This window comes from Cnephaeus nilssonii, assembly GCF_951640355.1.
Source record: "Cnephaeus nilssonii genome assembly, chromosome: 14".
Lineage (NCBI taxonomy): Eukaryota > Metazoa > Chordata > Mammalia > Chiroptera > Vespertilionidae > Cnephaeus > Cnephaeus nilssonii.
In genome coordinates this window covers 3,467,807-3,485,613 of record NC_137085.1, presented here as the reverse complement: position 1 = coordinate 3,485,613, position 17,807 = coordinate 3,467,807, and the positions used below count along the sequence as shown (strand labels likewise).

General features: G+C 53.7%; 1 protein-coding gene across 12 annotated transcripts in view; it reads left to right on the top strand.

Moving 5' to 3' along the window:
* PRRC2B (proline rich coiled-coil 2B) overlaps positions 1-17,807 on the top strand; it is a 75,539-nt gene that overhangs the window by 29,203 nt on the left and 28,529 nt on the right. For 11 of the 12 annotated variants that reach the window (XR_013814450.1, XM_079789652.1, XM_079789646.1 and 8 more), the window contains exons 4-12: positions 24-126; positions 2,428-2,500; positions 2,851-2,994; positions 5,343-5,584; positions 6,015-6,136; positions 6,579-6,721; positions 10,830-10,920; positions 14,061-14,253; positions 16,064-16,379. Coding sequence is in view for 11 of the 12 variants with exons in the window: in XM_079789652.1 (XP_079645778.1) it covers positions 24-126; positions 2,428-2,500; positions 2,851-2,994; positions 5,343-5,584; positions 6,015-6,136; positions 6,579-6,721; positions 10,830-10,920; positions 14,061-14,253; positions 16,064-16,379 (1,427 nt within the window). In the remaining variant the exon portion in view is untranslated. The remainder of the gene's footprint in view (positions 1-23; positions 127-2,427; positions 2,501-2,850; positions 2,995-5,342; positions 5,585-6,014; positions 6,137-6,578; positions 6,722-10,829; positions 10,921-14,060; positions 14,254-16,063; positions 16,380-17,807) is intronic. The other variant, XM_079789653.1, reaches the window with a different exon arrangement.

Genomic DNA, 17,807 nt, shown 5'->3' with positions numbered 1-17,807 from the left:
CCGTGTGTCCTGCCTCTGTCTAGTTCCAGTGCGACGGCCTCTCAGCCGCCGGAGTCGCAGCCGCAGCCGGGTTTGCAGAAATCTGTCTCCAATTTACAGAAACCGACTCAGCCAACCAGTCAGGAGGTAGGTGCTGGAGACCCCGTCCCAATGCCAGATGTCGGAGCCACCGAACGCCCGCCACCGAGACGGGTGGCTCTGCTTGACTTGCTTATACCCACGGCAAGCTGATGGAGCAGACCCCAGACAGAGCTGAATACTGACACCTAGTGTGTCTGTTGACTCCTGTGGAGGTGAAGTCGCTCAGGTTGATACGGGCTAGGCCGGGCCCCAGCTGTGCTCCAAGGAGGCCAGTGCCGTACGCAGACAGTGAGCAGTGGGCCACGGAGAGGGGAGTCCGGAAAACAGCGGTTAGAAGCTCCTTTACTGCTGGACGTCTTCTCAGCGTCTTTAACGTGTAACGTGCACCCTGACTGAGAGAGGACGTCTTCTCAGCGTCTTTAACATGTAACGTGCACCCTGACTGAGAGGGGACGTCTTCTCAGCGTCTTTAACATGTAACGTGCACCCTGACTGAGAGGGGACGTCTTCTCAGCGTCTTTAACATGTAACGTGCACCCTGACTGAGAGGGGACGTCTTCTCAGCGTCTTTAACATGTAACGTGCACCCTGACTGAGAGGGGACGTCTTCTCAGCGTCTTTAACATGCTAACGTGCACCCTGACTGAGAGGGGACGTCTTCTCAGCGTCTTTAACATGTAACGTGCACCCTGACTGAGAGGGGACGTCTTCTCAGCGTCTTTAACATGTAACGTGCACCCTGACTGAGAGGGGACGTCTTCTCAGCGTCTTTAACGTGTAACGTGCACCCTGACTGAGAGGGGACGTCTTCTCAGCGTCTTTAACGTGTAACGTGCACCCTGACTGAGAGGGGACAGCAGGCCCCAAATTGATTTGCCCTCAGAAACCTTTTTAACGAGGTCTCTAGGGACTCGTTGTGTCTCAGAGCCTCCTTGGGAAATACCCAGCTGCAATAGTCGCTTATTGTTGATGCATTAAAATGTTTTCCCGAAGAGAAAGGCGTGGCTCAGCTGAGCAAGAGCTCACGGTACACTGAGCCCATTGGAGACTGTGGGTCCCAGAGACCGCAGGGCTCATGCTTAGCTGGTGGCTAGAACCCCAGATGAGAAGTGTTGAGTATTTTAGATCAAAAGAAATCTAGACGAGACCCCTAGCACTCGCCAGACTTGAAAACAACTGGAACTACCGAACTCTAGTCTTGTTGTGCTGCCTGGCACTGGGAGGTCTGAGACGTCACCCCCGTCTGTGGGGAAGTTTATAGCTTTGCCAGAAGGAAACCCCACCCGACAACACCGAACCGCACTTATGAAATTAAAGAGAAAAAGAAATCATATTCGTGTGAAGCTCCATATTCATTGGCCTAAATCCACTGGGGTCTGCGAGTAGTACGTAGAGTTGAATTCGTGTGTTTCTCAGAATTTGAAACTAAACGAGATTGCGGAGCCCGTTTTCAGCCCTGGCTGCACAGCACACTTGCCTTTGGAGCTTGTTGAAAGGAAATACACGTGCCTGGACCTCACCCCGGAGAGGCGGGCGGGCCCGGGGCACCTGTTGAAAGAGATTGTGTAGGGGACCGTCTCGGAGCCCGGCCTGGGGTAGCACAGCCCCTGCCCGGTGCTCGGCTCTTCTCAGCTGCTGCCTGGCCTCCTCTCCCATGCAGAGGTGCTGAGAAGAGACTCCCACTTTCTAAAGCCTCACCCGAGGCTGTGGGTTCTCTTGGGGTGACGTTCACTGGCAGTAATAGTAACCCCTCATTGGCCCTGTAGTACCTCATCCAGTTCAGTGCCTTTGGCTGCTTATAGACACCAAATGGGAGGCTGTGGGTTGGTCCTGGTGCCCTCTGCTTCCTGCTGGCTCTGGAGGCGCACCCCTCCTGGGGGGCTGTCCACCCCAGCTGCATGGTCCCCTTATGTGTCCTATGGGCAAGACCCGGGGGCATTCCAGCCACCATGGCAAGCATTCAGGGCAACTCCCAGTAAGTAAATGGCTGTTAGACCCAGTCAGCTCTGCGCTGAAGGTAAGAGACAGCCCCTGCCGTGAGTGTGTGGGGAGGGGTGGGCTGGCGAGGGGTCATGGGGCACCTAGTTAATTTGGTACCTAACCCAGTCACATGAGGCTTTGCTCATCGAGCTCTGTGCTGTAGCTTTACCTTCATTTGGAAGGGGTCTCGTCAGCTGAAGGCTGTTGGAAAAGGCGGAGCTCCTGTGCTGATCCACTCGGCACGTGGCCGTGGACTTTGGGCATCGTGGTGGAACCTGGGGGCGGCCGTGAGCACCTTCCCACTTGCGTGGGGAATGGACAGCAGGCCGATGGGCCGGCTCTCCTCTAATTCGCTTCCTTTTTCAGAACACAAACACAGTGCCAGGTGGACCAAAGTCATGGGCACAGCTGAATGGAAAGCCAGCAGGACACGAAGGTGGTAAGTGGGAAGAGGTGGGCAGGACGGATGCGCACCTTCTCGGGACCATTTGGTTGGGTCTAGGTTGTCTTGGCCTAAAGCTTTGTGGAGTGTCTCACCTGAGAGTCACTGCTCTGGAGCCTGGCCTTGGCCCCAGGGAGAAAGCGCTGGTTCTGGAGGCGTGTCGGGGTTAGCATCTGGGGCCCTCGGGGAGCCTAGTGCGCTCTGCCCGCACTGACGCCAGCGCGGCGCCACGCACTCCCGAGGAGCCCACCCCGGCCGGCGTGGCTGTCCGTGCTTGGAGTTGCGGAGGCGGAGAAGCCTTGGTGCTGACCTCACTGGCTCCATAAGTCTTTCCGGTTTTCTTTCAGGTTTAAGGGGCTCAAGCCGACTCTTATCCTTCTCTCCCGAGGAATTTCCGACGCTGAAAGCAGCTGGAGGGCAGGACAAGGCTGGCAAAGAAAAGGGCGTCTTAGATCTGTCGTATGGGCCCGGACCAAGCCTCCGCCCTCAGAGTGAGTGAGCCGCCGCCCGGGCGGGCACGTGGGGACGCAGACTCGCCCTTGCCTTCCTGCCCGCAGACAGGAGGGTGCGGGGCCTCCAAGAGCCTGGCTCCTGAGGCCAGGCTCCCTGCCTGGAAGGCGTGGCTGTTGACCTTTGCCTGACCTCTGCATCCCCTGGACTTGAACCCTAGGCTGGTCGGGAGGTCACCCCTTCTTTCTCGTTGTTGGGGCGGCCAGGCCTGCCTGCCTTCCTGCTGTCATTAGAAAGTTCTGCTCTGCTCGGTGGTCATGGCAAGGATGGGCGGGCCAAGGGCCAACTGCCTTGGTCCCTGATTCAGGAGCGGCTTTCTAAACTAGCGCTTCCCAAGCCTAGTGGGGTGCCCTCAGGGTCACTTGGGGAGTGTGTTTAAGGTGTGACTTCCAACCTCCCCACCCCGCCAACTTAAAGCCCCGTTTTTAACATGTGCCCTTACGTAGCCCGCTCAGCGCTAATCTCCACGGCCCATCCTCTGGGGTCTGGTCAGGGAGGGGCAGGTGTGTGGAGTGCTACTTGCTGGGGATGTTTTTAGAGCAGGGGTCCTCAAACTTTTTAAACAGGGGCCAGTTCACTGTCCCTCAGACCGTGGGAGGGCCGGACTATAGTTTAAAAAAAAACTATGAGCAAATTCCTCTGCACACTGCACATATCTTATTTTGAAGTAAAAAAACAAAACGGCAAGAACACCCGCACGTGGCCCGCGGGCCGTAGTTTGAGGACGCCTGTTTTAGAGGCTGTGGGTGGCTTAAGGTGTTATTTAGGAATGAGATCTACCAGTTCTAACCAGAGATTCTGAAATGGCTCTTGTTTTTTGGGGGCGGGGGGGTTGGGGGGATGCTTGGTCAGGTCTTGAAGTACGCGGGACTTGTGTTTGCTTGTCGTGATGAACCCCCAAGAGCTGAGGTTCCGTGAAGGAAATGATCACAGTGCAGCTCCTTCAGCGCACCGCCTTCCAGTGGCCTGCGCGCCGAGTTGCTTCGTCGACTCCCGTGGTCGGCAAACTGCAGCTCTCGAGCCACACGCGGCTCTTTGGCCCCTTGAGTGTGGCTCTTCCACAAAATACCACGGCCTGGGCAAGTCTATTTTGAAGAAGTGGTGTTAGAAGAAGTTTAAGTTTAAAAAATTTGGCTCTCAAAAGAAATTTCAATCGTTGTACTGTTGATGTTTGGCTCTGTTGGCTAATGAGTTTGCTGACCACTGGTCTACTCCGAAGACGTCCTCCGGTTCCTTAGGCCAGGAGCGGGAGAGTCCTTGGTCTAGTTAGGATGAGGTGCTTTGTAGGACTATAAACAGGTAGAGCGCGGAGGAGCTTCTGGGATGGGTTCCATCTCCTCTTGAGAAGAGGAAGAAGCAGATGGCCAGGGGGGTGCCCAGACAGGGCGTGCCCGAGCCCACACGCGGGGCTTGGAGGGCTAGAGCTGAACCCCGTGTGGTGGCTCCGCCCTTGGTCTTTCTCAGGCTCCCACACTCAGGGGCCTTCCGGGTTCCAACCCGTCCCCCAAGTTAACTGAAGCCAGCAGGCACTTGGCTCCGGCAGTGGCTCCTGGGCCTGACATTCCACCGGACGCCGCTGCCCTCGGCAGTTGGCAGCCTCATGGGGAAAGATAGCTCGGTCGGCAGGCCACCTGGGCCCTGCAGGAGGCCCCGGCTGGGGCAGGGCAGGCGGGGCCAAGGCCTGTGGCAGGTCCACACCCTTCCAGCCAGAGGGTCTGGTCCACACACACCACCCTTCCCCCCCCCCCCCCCCCCCCGGGCAAGAGCTGCTCTGCTTCGTCTTATGAACTGGGGCGATCTCCTTGATGAGAGGGGCCACCGCTAAACAAAGTGTGAAACACGTCAGAACTCACTCTGGTTTAATGGCAAGTCCGGGGCTGGGGGCGTCTGTGGAAGGAGCCGCGGCTGTTTCCACGGGGCTGCCTGGTGCCGCTGCGGCCAGCGCCGAGGGGGCGGCTCCTGGCCGTCGGGGAAGACGCGCACACTTGCCTGTCTCCCCGTCAGGCTCCCTCAGCACGTTCACGCGCCTTGGCCCGTGTTGTCTGCCCCACCTCCCCTGACACCCGTGACCAGGACTCTACTCTTCACTCTTTGTTTTTTGGGGGGCTTTTTTGGTGAATGAGGCCCACTCTCCACCCCCAGCCTGATTACATACCTTTATAGTCCTTTTTGTTTGTTTTTGAGTAAATTTTAATTACATTGAAAGGCACACATCTTAATTGTCCGCTTTTGACAATGAATGAGGGGGTCCCTTGACCTTCAGAACCTCATACCGTCCCTCCTCCCCCTTCCTCTTTCCTCTCCCCTTTTGCCCCCTTTCCATTTCCAGATGTGACAAGCTGGAGGGAGGGCGGTGGGCGAAACATAATTTCTGCCACGTCTCTGAGCGCCGCCCCCACTGAGCTGGGCAGCAGGAACTCGAGTGCGGGAGACGGAGCCCCCTCCTCGGCATGTACCAGCGATTCTAAGGACCCCTCCCTCCGCCCGGCTCAGCCTGTTCGCAAAGGGGCTTCACAGTTCATGGGGAATGCATACCACCCACCTACATACCACGACATGCTTCCTGCTTTTGTAAGTCTTCAGAGGGCGCGTTTCCCCACAGCCAGCGCGTCCATGCCCAGTAGAACTGCCTCACGGGGGTGGGGGTCACCTTCGGTGCTCCCCCCGACCTCACGCTTTGCCCCGTGCCCTGCCTGGGAGGTTTCCATTAAGGTTACCCTCTCTCTCCTTCCCGGTCCCGAGGGCCTCGGCTGCTTTCCCTGCTGTGTGCGTGTCTCAGCCTCGCTCTTTAGGAAAGGGAGAGGCAGGTTCCCCCAAGACACAGGCCCAGGTGTCCCAGCAGCAGGAAGGAAATGGGGAGACGGTGGCATGTTAAATGGGAAACCCCAAGAGTTCCTGTTTCTTTTTCCCATTTTTCATTTTCCAAAACAAATTCTAATGCAAGTGGAACGGAGAATTCGGGTCATTGCCAGAAACCCCGTTCATTGATGTTCTGTTTCAGATGTGTTCGCCACAGTCATCCGAGAACCCGGGTACAGCGGAACGAGCATCCTTCCCCCCTCCGCAGCTCCGCCTGGAACCCCGAGTTCCTTTCCGACAGTTCCAGATGAATGACCAGGACGGGTAAGGCGGAGGGCGATGCGGCCGGCGCGGGGAGAGCTCACCCACGTGGTGGGCTTGGACAGGAAGGCGGGCTGACGAGTGGCAGTGCTCTGTCTCCTGAAGACACAGTGCCTGAGAGCAGCTCGGAGCCCAGGGTGTGCGGGACGGTGTGCGGGACGGGACGGCCGGGCGAGATGGGTTATGACTCGAGTGCCTGGCACAGTCCAAGCTTTGGCAGGGCCGAGGCCGCTGCCCTGGCGTTAGCGCTGAGCGGGCAGCTGCAGCCCGAGGCGGGCTCCGGGCGGGGCCTCCGCTCCCGTGTGTTTCTGTCCAAAGGGGTGGCTTACACATTAAACGCACACACGGGCCTTGGCGATTCAGGGCTTAGCTTTCAGAAGTATTTGGTTCTGCTTCCATATGTGTAGTTGACATAAGTCCAGTGTCTTTAATCCTCTCTCATCAGAAAAGACAGCCGGCTGGGGATGCCCCGCCCGCCCCGCCCGCTCAGGCAGCTGGTGGAGCGGGCGCCGCGGCCCACCATCATCAACGCGGAGAACCTCAAGGGCCTGGATGACCTGGACACCGATGCCGACGACGGCTGGGCAGGTGGGTTGTTTCTGAGTGCGCTTCCCCCGGGGGGTTAGAGGCGGGCTGACGTCCATCCAGGGTGAACGCCCCGCGCGTGGTTTTCCTGGGCGCGGGGACTGAGCACGCGGGGCGGGAGCAGCTTCCGTGCCCGCAGTGGGCCCGGCTGGCTCTCACACAGCGGGGCTTCCTGGCCCATCCGTGTCTTCGTTTGGTCTTCGGTCTCGATCTGAGAGCTGTGGTAGATTTCGCTGTTACCTTTTTGTAGACTTTTTTTATATAATGGAAAAGTTAAACCAAGCAAAATTGTGTAATGCCCCCCCAGCTCCCCTCACCAGCTTCGGCAGGTACCACCATTCTGCCTTTCTTGTTTCTTTCCTTTCACCCTCTCTCCACCCCAGCCTGATTACATGCCTTTACAATCCTGTTTGTTTTTGAGTAAATTTTAATTACATTGAAAGACACACATCTTAATTGTACACTTTTGACAAAGGGATACACCTGGGAACCTTTTCCTCCTCCCCTGTCCCCTCCCGCCGGCCTGCCTCCCCCGCTGGCCCAGGGCCTGCGCTCTCCTGGCGTCGAACCTGGAGTAGCTTTGCCCTGTATGATTACAGGCAAGGGGAGTCACACAGCTTTTCCTCTGTGTCACGTTTTTGAGATTCATCAATGTTACATAATGTCAATTGTTGCTTTTAATTACTGGGGCATATCTTATTGTATCAATATACTTTAACTTACTGATCCACTTTAAAGCTCCATCGAGTATGATATTTTCATGTCTCTTGAGGGCCCAGCAGGGAGTGCAAGTGTTGGGTCAAAGGGTAGGTGTGTGATGAGTTGCACAAGAACCACAGACCTCCACGCAGCCGAGCATTGCACATGCCCAGCAGCGACCACACCTTCCTGTCAGTCTTGGTGCTTTTGCCATTCTGGTGGCTGTGTAGTGGCATCTCTGCTTTTCATTTGCATTTGCGATGACTAATGCCAGTGAACACGTTTTCATGTGCTACTGAGAGGTGTATCTTTTCCTTTCCTTGTTGAGTGGTCTGATACAAGTCCTTTGCAGCTTACATTTCACAAATATGTTTTCCCATAGTTTGCCTTGTCTATTCTTTTTTTTAATCCTCACCTGAGGGTATGTTTTTTTCATTGAGAGAGGAAGGGAGAGTGAGAGTTAGAGAGAGAAACATTGATCGGTGCCTCCCATGCACGCCCTGACCGGGGATTGAACTCGAAACCTGGGTAATGCGCCCTGACCAGGAACAGGACTTGCTGCTCTTTGGTGCACCTACAATGCTCTAACCAGCTGAGCCACATCGGTCAGGGCATCTGTTCATCTTTTTAGCACTGTTTAGATGAACAGAAGTTTTTAGTTTTGATAAAGTTTATAAATTTGTGTCTTTTATGGTTATTACTTTTGTATCATTATCTAAAAAAACCTTTTGTCTCCCCTGGTGGTAAAGATATTGCTGTATATTTTATAGTGTTAACTCTTACCGTAGATCACGTTGCATTGGGTGATTTGTAGGGTGTAAGATAGGAGTTGAAGTTTCGTTTTACCAGAAGGCTATCCATTGCTCCCCACTGTGGGTTGGTGAGACTTCCCTTCCCCTATTGAGTTGCTTGGGCACCTTTGCCACAAGTCAACTGACCTGGTAAGTGTGGGTCTGTTTCTGGACCTGTTTGGTCCATGGATCCATTTATCCATCCTCATGCCAGTGCCACACTGGATCATTGTAGTTTAAGTCTTAACTTCAGGTAGTGTAAGTCTGATGAACAAAATAAACCGACAACATTTAAAAAAATTCAGGTATTGTTTTGCTTTTTCATCCTCACCTGAGAGCAGGTTCTGACTGATTTTGAGGGAGAAACATCGGTTGGTTGCCTCCCAGGCCTGCCTTGACTGAAGCCGCAGCCCTTTGGTGCTCCAACAATGATCTTAACTGAGCCACCCGGCAAGGGCTCCTTTTGCGTTTTTGATTGTTTCACTGTTCTAAGTTCTTTCCATTCCCATGTAAATTTAGAACCAGCCTAGCAATATTTACAAAAAGCTTGCAAACATTTTGGTCAGGATTTTATTGAATTTATTTCTGGATAAATGATGTCTTAATTTTAAATCTTCTATCCAGGAACCAGTGAATCTGTTAGGTCTTTCCTTTCCCCAGCAGTGGTCTATAGTTTTTAGGGTCAAGGTCTTGACTAGGTATCATTAAGTTTATTCCTGAGTATGTGATGGTCTTTGATACTATTACAAATGGCATTGTTTCCTTTTTTTTAAATATTGTTTCAAGTGTTCGATGTTATTCTGTAGAAATACAAGTTGATTTTGTGTATCTTATACCAGACACTTTGCTGAATGCACTCACTAGTTTTCGTTGATTTCTTAGCGTTTCTACATAACCGTCATGTTGCCTATAAATAGGGGCAGCTTTGTCTTCCTTTTCAGACTTTATGCCTTTTTTTTTTTTTTGCACCGTGGTACTTCCAGCTCAATGTTGTATTCAAGTTCTTTGTTTTTGATCGTAGGGATAAATGTTTAGTGTTTCACCATTAAATAGGATGTTAGCTATAGCTTTTCGGAGATATTCTTGACCAGATTGAGGTTGTTCTCTTCTAGTCTGCTGTTTTGTTTTTTAAAGCATGAATGGGTGGGTATGTATTGAATTTTGTTGAATGCTTTTTCTGTCCTTGTGATCATATGATTTTTCTCCATTATTGTGATAATCTTGTGGATTGCATTTATTTACTCATTTATTTTATTTCATAACTGATTTTATTGTTTGTTTTGATAAGTACACAGATATTTCAATTTGTATGTAATTCTTTTTTTAAATATATTTTTATTGATTTCAGAGAGGAAGAGAGAGAGGAATAGAGGGAGAAATAGAAACATCAATGATGAGAGAGAATCATTGATGGGCTGCCTCCTGCACTCCTGACACTGGGGATCGAGCCTGCAACCCAAGCATGTGTCCTGACGGGAATTGAAGCGGGACCTGCTGGTTCATAGGTCGACGCTCAACCCCTGAGCCACGCCGGCTGGGCTGTACATAATTCTTAACATACGTACCCAAAATGTAAAGTCATGTAGTTGTGATTTTTTTTTCTAAACAGTTATTCCAGTGACTTGACAGCTTAAAATTTGGAGGTTAATTTTGTTTAATAGAGTGTCAAGTACCAGTATCTTTAAATGTTGATACACTGTTACATCAAAGCCCCACTAATTCACAATTAATATCATATATATGACATAATCAAATTTTCAGTCTTTCACAGCACATTAACAAAGTTACTAGGAAAACTAGACTACCACACCAAAGATGTTTCTCTCTATTTATTCCTCTCCCTTCCGCTTTCTCTAAACATCAATAAAAGATTTAAAAAATGTAAGAATCCTAAGATATATATATGTGTATATATATATATTAATATATATATATATACTAGTATATATTAGTGTGTGTGTGTATACACACACACACACACACAGACACTAGAGGCCCGATGCACGAATTCATGCAAGGGTAGGCCTTCCTGCCCTGACTGGTTTGGCTCAGTGGATAGAGCGTCGGCCTGTGGACTGAAGGGTCCCGGGTTCGATTCCGGTCAAGGGCATGTACCTTGGTTGCGGGCACATCCCCAGTGGGAGGTGTGCAGGAGGCAGCTGATCAATGTTTCTCTATCATTGATGTTTCTAGCTCTCTATCCCTCTTCCTTCCTCTCTGTAAAAAATCAATAAAATATATTTTTTTTTAAAAAGAGTAGGCCTTCCTTCCCCGGGCTGCCAGCACTGGCTTCCCTCTGGCACCCGGGACCTGGGCTTCCCTTGCAGCCGTGGCTTCTTCCAGAAGGATGTCCGGTCTGATTAGCATATGACCCTTTTATTATTATAGATTGCCCAGATTTAGGAGCTGTTGTCTGGAGGGAGGGTTAGTCTGACCAGGCTGCCTTCCTGTTACCAGAAGCCAGAGCTCCTTCCATTTAGCTGCAGTTTGTTATGGTGGTGGCAGCCGCGTGGTTCGCCTTCCTCCTCCGCTGGGTTGGCATGATTCCGGACTGAAGTGGCACTCTTGGCAGTTGAAATTCTCATCTCTCCTCGTTCTTCCTGGCCCACGTCCTGTTGCAGGCCTCCATGAGGAAGTGGACTATTCTGAGAAGTTGAAGTTCAGTGACGATGAGGAGGAGGAGGACGTGGTGAAGGACGGCAGGCCACAGTGGTAAGGCTCCCCACTCCTGCTGGGGCACGCCCCCGGGCAGCCTTATGCTTAGCGGCACTGCCGTGTGCTGGTCCCGTGCCCAGTGCACTTCCTGGTTTCCAGCAGCCTCCCGGGGCAGGTGCTGTTTCATTTTGCAGATGAGAGGGCTACACTTGGGGAAAGCCGTTGCGTTCGAGAATTGAGCCAGGATTTGCATCCGGGCGTGGCAGGCTGGTCCTAGTGATTGTACCACCGCTCCGGTGCTTCCCTGAGGGGGTGCAGACTGTGTTCTGCCGAGTGATGGATGTCATGTCCCAGAAGCCTCTGTGGCCCAGCGAGTTTGGGAAACCGCCTGGGTTCAACTTTCCCCTTTCCTCCAGGGTGGCCTGCACTCTGGGGTGTGCGTACAAAAGCATGCTAGGAATCTTCGGGGAGGTGGGAGAAGCTTACGCAGGGTAGGTCAGGCTTCCTAAACTTCTTAGACCAATTTAATCTTTTCTCTCTTTTTCTGGATCATTTTATTAGACAGATTTTACTCACAATGCCTTTTGGAAAATACTTCATTGTACTCTAGCACCTCTTGTTTTTATCATAATATCAGTAGTATTGGCTAGTACTTTTTTTTTTTTTTTAACACTAGAGGCCCGATGCACGAAATTCGTGCAAGGGGCTTGGCCCTCGCAGCCCTGGCTTTGTCTGGAAGGTCGTTTGGCTGTCCGGTCTAATCAGCATATTACGCTTTTATTATTATAGACATTTTTATTGATTTCAGAGAGTATGGGAGAGGGAGAGAAAGGTAGAAACATCAATGATGAGAGAGAATCATCGATCAGCTGCCTCCTGCACGCCCTCCACTGGAGATGGAGCCCACAACCTGTGAATTGAACCGTGACCTTCTGGTTCATAGGTTGATGTTCAACCACTGAGCCATGCTGGCCGGGCTTGGCTAGTACCTTTGTTTATTTATTTATTTTTGCACTTTACATATGTTTAAAAGCCATATGAATAACATGTTTTGTAAAATACAAAAAATGTTTAATTAAAAATAAGGCAGAAATTCTTTAATCCTAAATCCAGAAATAATCATCACATTTTAAAGTTTATTTTGTATTGTTGACACTATTACAGATGTCCCTTATTTTCCCCCACTACCTCCCTCCACCCAGTCCCCGCCCACTCCAGGCCTTCACCACACTATTGACTAGTACTTGTAAAATAGCGCCTTTGGTTGCTTTAATTTGTCTTTTCTTTTTTTTTTTGTACCAGCACGTGGGATTTTTTCCCTTCATGTGGCATTTCCTGTTTTCTTTATACATCACCTATGGGACTTACTATGCTTTCCTCAAAAATGGGATTTTTAAATATTGTTTCGGTTCTAATGCTTTAATGTTCCCCTTTGTTTTATTGTCACTGATTGAATGTGTGTATGGTTCTGCAAGTCTGTTGTTTCCTTTCACTTCTAAGCTCCTGGAGTCAGCGCCCTCTTCTGGAGGAAGCTGGTAACACGCTCTGCCGCTCGGATGGCACACAGTTAACTAACTGAGGCTCTGTTCCTTATTTTCACGCCGCTCGATGTGCTTGGGGATTCTCTGTGGATCAGTTCTTGGAACACTGAGCTTAGAAGGAAATGTGACCAAGAATTTAAGTCAAAGGCAAAGACATAAAACTTGGCAGATTGATTGGGGCAGTAGGACACTGTTCTTGCCTCTTTCAGTTGATGTTAATTGAATATTCAACGGAAGGAGTTAGACATGGAACCAGCTTTGCTACTGGCTGTGACCAAGGACACTTCAGATTGAGGGCATCTCCTCCCTAAACCTGCTCTTTTTAAAAAATATATTTTTATTGACTTCAAGAGGAAGAGAGAGGGAGAAAGAAATAGAAACATCAGTGATGAGAGAGAATCAGTGATCAACTGCCTCCTGCACACCCCACCCTGGGGATTGAGCCCATCACCCGGGCATGTGCCCTGACAGGGAATCGAACCGTGACCTCCTGGTTCACAGGTCGATGCTCGACCTCTGAGCTGCGCTGGCCGGGCGAAACCTGCTCTTTTTTTGATATTCTCTGAGCTGGCTGGTGATGCCCAACCCCCAGAGACTCCTACAAGGAGCTCAGAGTCCCTCCGACATCTTCGTTTCCCTCCATAATGATTCCTGAACCTTCCCTGACTGCATCCCTTCCTGCTCGTTGTGTCGGGGCCACGGGACTGGCCTCCTTTCTCTCCTGGACCATGCAGAGGTCAGCCAGCGCCCTCCTCTCATGTTTGCGTTCCCTCACACTGTGCCCAGTTGTCTTCTGAAGACACGGCTTTTCTGGTGCATCAGAAACCTTGCTGTGGTCTCTCTCCCTGCCTCTCACCGTGACGTCAGCAGTCGCCAGCAGTTGTTGCCCGGCTGTGATCTCCTAACCTCCCTTACCTGCCTCACCTTCCCCCGCTCACGTACACATGTGCACCGACACATGCACACAGAGAGTAGCCAGACCTGAGCCCTGCTGTTCTCTGGACTCCTGCTAGGTGACCGGGCACTGGTTTCCCACACAGGAGGCCCAGGCGTGTCCTCACGCTTTGCCCGTGCCTGTGTCTAGCTCTGCCCTGAGCACGAAGGTGAGCGCGCACAGCTCCCTTCCCCACTCCTCTTCCCGCTCCCGCAGCCTGCGGGGCTCGCCTGGCCCGTCCGCACCGGGGGCTCTCCTTTCTCCTCCTGCTCTTCGCGGCGGCCCTGCAGCGGGCCGCTTGTGCTGAGGAGCAGTCTGAGCGCCTTCAATGCAGAGCACAGGGCAGGGGCTGCAGTAAAGAAGCTCCTTCTTCTGGGTGCGGCTTCAAATCCGTTAGCTCCTGGGCGAGCAGCTGCCCAACCTCTCTGAGAATCTTTTTTCAACTCTTTAAAAGGGGGAGAATGAGCCCCCCTTTCCCCGATAAGGTAAAGTAATGGGTGTGGAACAGCCTCGCTGGAGCTTGGAGCTTTGTGTGAGAGAGTGACTTGGTAAATGTTGGTGCTGAATTTTGGTGTTCTGGGATGTCTTGTCGCCATAGCGGGTGGGGAGTTGGGGCTGCTCCGATGAAGGAAATGGGTGTGTAGACAGCTGACTGAGGCCCTCTGGCTGGTAAGGCCAGACCATGTTGCTGACGGGAAACTAACAGCTTGCGCTTGTCCTAGGAACAGCTGGGACCCGAGGAGGCAGCGGGGGCTGTCAATGAGCTCTGCAGACAGCGCTGAGGCCAAGCGTGCCCAAGAGGAAGGAAAGGACTGGGGCGAAACAGCGGGCATGGCTCGTGTCGTCCGGAAGGTGCCAGAACCTCAGCCACCTTCCAGGAAGCTTCACAGCTGGGCCTCGGGCCCTGACTACCAGGTACCATGGGCACCGGAGGGATCTGTGCCTGTGATTAGTGGGGAACTCTCCCCCCTTCCCCCCCCCCTCCCCCCCTCCCCCCCTCCACATTCATTTGACATGAGGTCCAAGAAGAAGACCAGTGGTCATCTGTCGGATGCCTCTGCATTTGTACTTTGCTGAGCTGAGTGGTTGGGTTTCTGAAAGTCCTAGGAGGATATCACTCTTTTTTTAAAAAAATATATTTTATTGATTTTTTACAGAGAGGAAGAGAGAGGGATAGAGAGTTAGAAACATCGATGAGAGAGAAACATCGATCAGCTGCCTCCTGCACACCTCCCACTGGGGATGTGCCCGCAACCAAGGTACGTGCCCTTGACCGGAATCGAACCTGGGACCCTTGAGTCCGCAGGCCGACGCTCTATCCACTGAGCCAAACCGGTTTTGGCTCACTCTTTCTTTTTTAATTAAAGAAACGTCTTTGAAACAGGCACGAACTTACAGGAAAGGTGGAAGTACATACAAAGAAAACTTTCTCTGAGCCAGGGAGGGGACGGTGCCGGCCTGGCGAGCATGTCGGACAGGCGCGGTGGTGTGAGCTGGTACCGACGGTGCCCCTGCCAGGACGGCAGCCGCAGCCCCTGCCCTCGCGCTGCCGGTGGGCTGTTAGCGTCCTTCGTGCGCAGACCCCAGCTCGGCGCCACCTCCTGCCTTGGCGGTCCTGTCGCTCGTCCCCTCAGTCTGGCACGGCCTTCCCTTAACCTCATGGCTCTGTGAGATGCACTCAGATTGGGGTGGTCTGGTCCTTCCCTGGGATCAGGTGCCAGGTTTCCTTTTTTGGCTGGAATCGCAACAGTGACACCGACTCTCCCCATTGCAGCTACCAGGTGCCAACTTGGAGTGAGCTTATTTATTTATTTCACTGCATTATACTCTGCTTTTCTCATTTTTAAAAAAGATTTTTTAATTGGCTTTTAGAGAGAAAGCAAAGGGAGAGGGGAGAGAGAAACATCGATGTGAGAGGGAAACTTGGATTGGCTGCCTCCTGCACGTCCCTCTGCTGGGGATCGAGCTCATGGACCCGGGCCGCCTTTTGGTACCTGGGATGATGCTCCACTAACGGAGCCACTCGGGTCAGGGTGGAAGCTGGGCCTCCCGCACGGCCCTGTTGGAATCGCGTGGCTGGGTCATTGGTGCTGCCGTTCACCCTGCACGCAGCTTCCCTCCCCGCACGCCAGTCAGAACTCCCCGTGCGCGTGCTCCACGCTGCGCCTTTGGCCTCTGGTTGTTGTCCGGTAACTGGCAGCCAGCGAGAGATTCGGGGGGAGGGAGCATCGCAGGAGGTGTTTCCAGAGGTGCCTTTTTGTCTTTATGTAAAGAATCGCCTTGAAACCGTGTATCTGACCATGAATTCAGTTTCTTGTGGCTCTTTATGCCCGAGGTTGACGCGTTTTCAGGGGGACGTAGAGCAGTTTTGTGACGGAGAGATGGTGAAAGGTGCTCCACACTCCGGTCGATGAGCCTCGGAGCCCTGATCTCGTGCCCCTGGCAGCAGGCGGGTCCGGGTCCCGTTGCTTGGCGTCGGCCACATTCCAGGGCGTCCACGCTCCCCAGGCTGCCTGTGTCACCCGTTTGCAGATGAGCCGGCTGCAGACGGTCTGCCTTTGCCCAGACGGCATTCCAGATACAGCGAAGGGGCAGAGCAGGGTTAGAACCGAGGGCCGCCTAGCGCCGGGCCGCGGCTGCAAGGTGCTCGAGGGCCTTGGAAGGAGGGCTGGCCGCGGCGGGAGCGGCCCCGTCTCGGTTCCATCAGACCCTCTCCTCTTGGCAGAAGCCCCCCGTGGGCAGCGTGTTCCGGCAGCAGTCTGCCGAGGACAAGGAGGACAAGCCGCCCCCGCGGCAGAAGTTCATCCAGTCGGAGATGTCCGAGGCCGTGGAGCGCGCCCGGAGGCGCCGGGAGGAGGAGGAGCGCCGGGCCCGGGAGGAGCGGCTGGCCGCCTGTGCCGCCAAGCTCAAGCAGCTGGACCAGAAGTGCAGGCAGGCCCAGAGGGCCAGCGAGGCGCCGCGGCCGGCCGAGAAGGAGGCGCCCCGGTCCCCGGGCCCCGAGAAGGCGCCGCCGCAGGAGAACGGCCCTGCCGTCCGCAAAGGTGAGCGGGGCTTTGGTCCCACAAACCGCAAACCCTGGGCGCTGCGCTCCTCGTTTCGGTTTGCGTCTCCCTGGCTTCCTGGTACCACCTGTGGCTACAGCCAGAGGATGCTGGGAAGCGCCGTCGGTAAGAGCCCAGCCGGGGTCAGAGGCTGGGTTCACACCCTGTGTCCACGCTGACTGGCTCCGCACCGCACCCGGCGGGAGCTTGTCCCGCATCTGCGAAGTGGGATGGGAACAGGATCCCTCCATGCTCCGTGCGGAGGGGCCACCCGGGGTGATGCGTGCAGAGCACTTGGCACAGCTTCTGGGCACAGAAAGCACGCGTGCACTTGTGGTAACGGTGCCCATTGTGTCGTCACGGTCACGGTCATCACCGCCCCTGCTCAGCCAAAGGTGCGAGCTGAGCATCTTACTAAACGCACAGGGTCCTTCTCCTGGACGGGAAGGAAGCCCGCCTGTGTGCACACGCGGTTTTCAGAATCAGTGCTGCAAAGCCTGGGCTGCACGGCTGGTCAGAGACGTCGAACAGCGCTCTGTGTCGGAGCGGGTTTAAAGAATCCGATCAGCTATGTTCTTTGTGATTTTTAAAAATCAACGAAAACCAGCTCTTTTTAGGAGACAAGGGCCTGATGTGAGTTTCAGTCCCTGAAAGCCCCTCGGATGGGGGTCTTCCTGCCGGTCTGGTAGCGCCCAGCGCCCTCCCTGGCCCAGGAACTCGGGGAACTGACCCCCGCCCTGTCCGTCTCCCGAAGTCCTGTGAAGCCGTGCCAGCCTCGGTCTCGCGGAGGTGGCTTCCCGGGGCTGAGCGCCCGGGAGGAGGTGGCTTGGGTGTGAGCGTGGTGCGATGATCCGGGTCCCGGCGTGGGCCTGCGGGTGCGGTGGCTCGGGACGCGCTGCGCTGCACCGCCTGCCTCCGCGGGTTCCTCCCCTGCCTGAGCCTCTGCAGTCGAATTAAGAAAGCAAGTGTCAATTGTACTTGAGAAAAGCTGGATAAAAGAGCAAAGCTGGGGTGGGAGCTAGAAAGAAGGGGATTTCAGAGAGAATGCTGGTGGGCAGTTGTGGGGAGCACCTCCTGCTGTGGGGCGCTGTTTAAGCACATTACCTGGGTTATCTCTGATGGCCACAAGCCCGGCGGGAGGCGCAGCTGCTGTCCTGCTGTCCTCGTTCTGCAGCTGAAGGACCCGGCTGCCCACCCGGCACCCAGCCTTGGGACGTCGTGAGTCAGCGGGTGGGACGGTGGGTGCGGCTGCCATGGAGCGTGTGGCTGTGTGACTTCCAGGGTCCTGTTTAATGAACCCTCTCTCCTCTGGACCCGAATCCCGCTCCACTGCTAACGCTGTGGCCTCGGGCAGGCACCTGACCTCGGGCCCTTCGTCTCCCCTAAAGTGGGGATGGTGTGGGACCACGAGCTCGTGCCAGTGCCAGG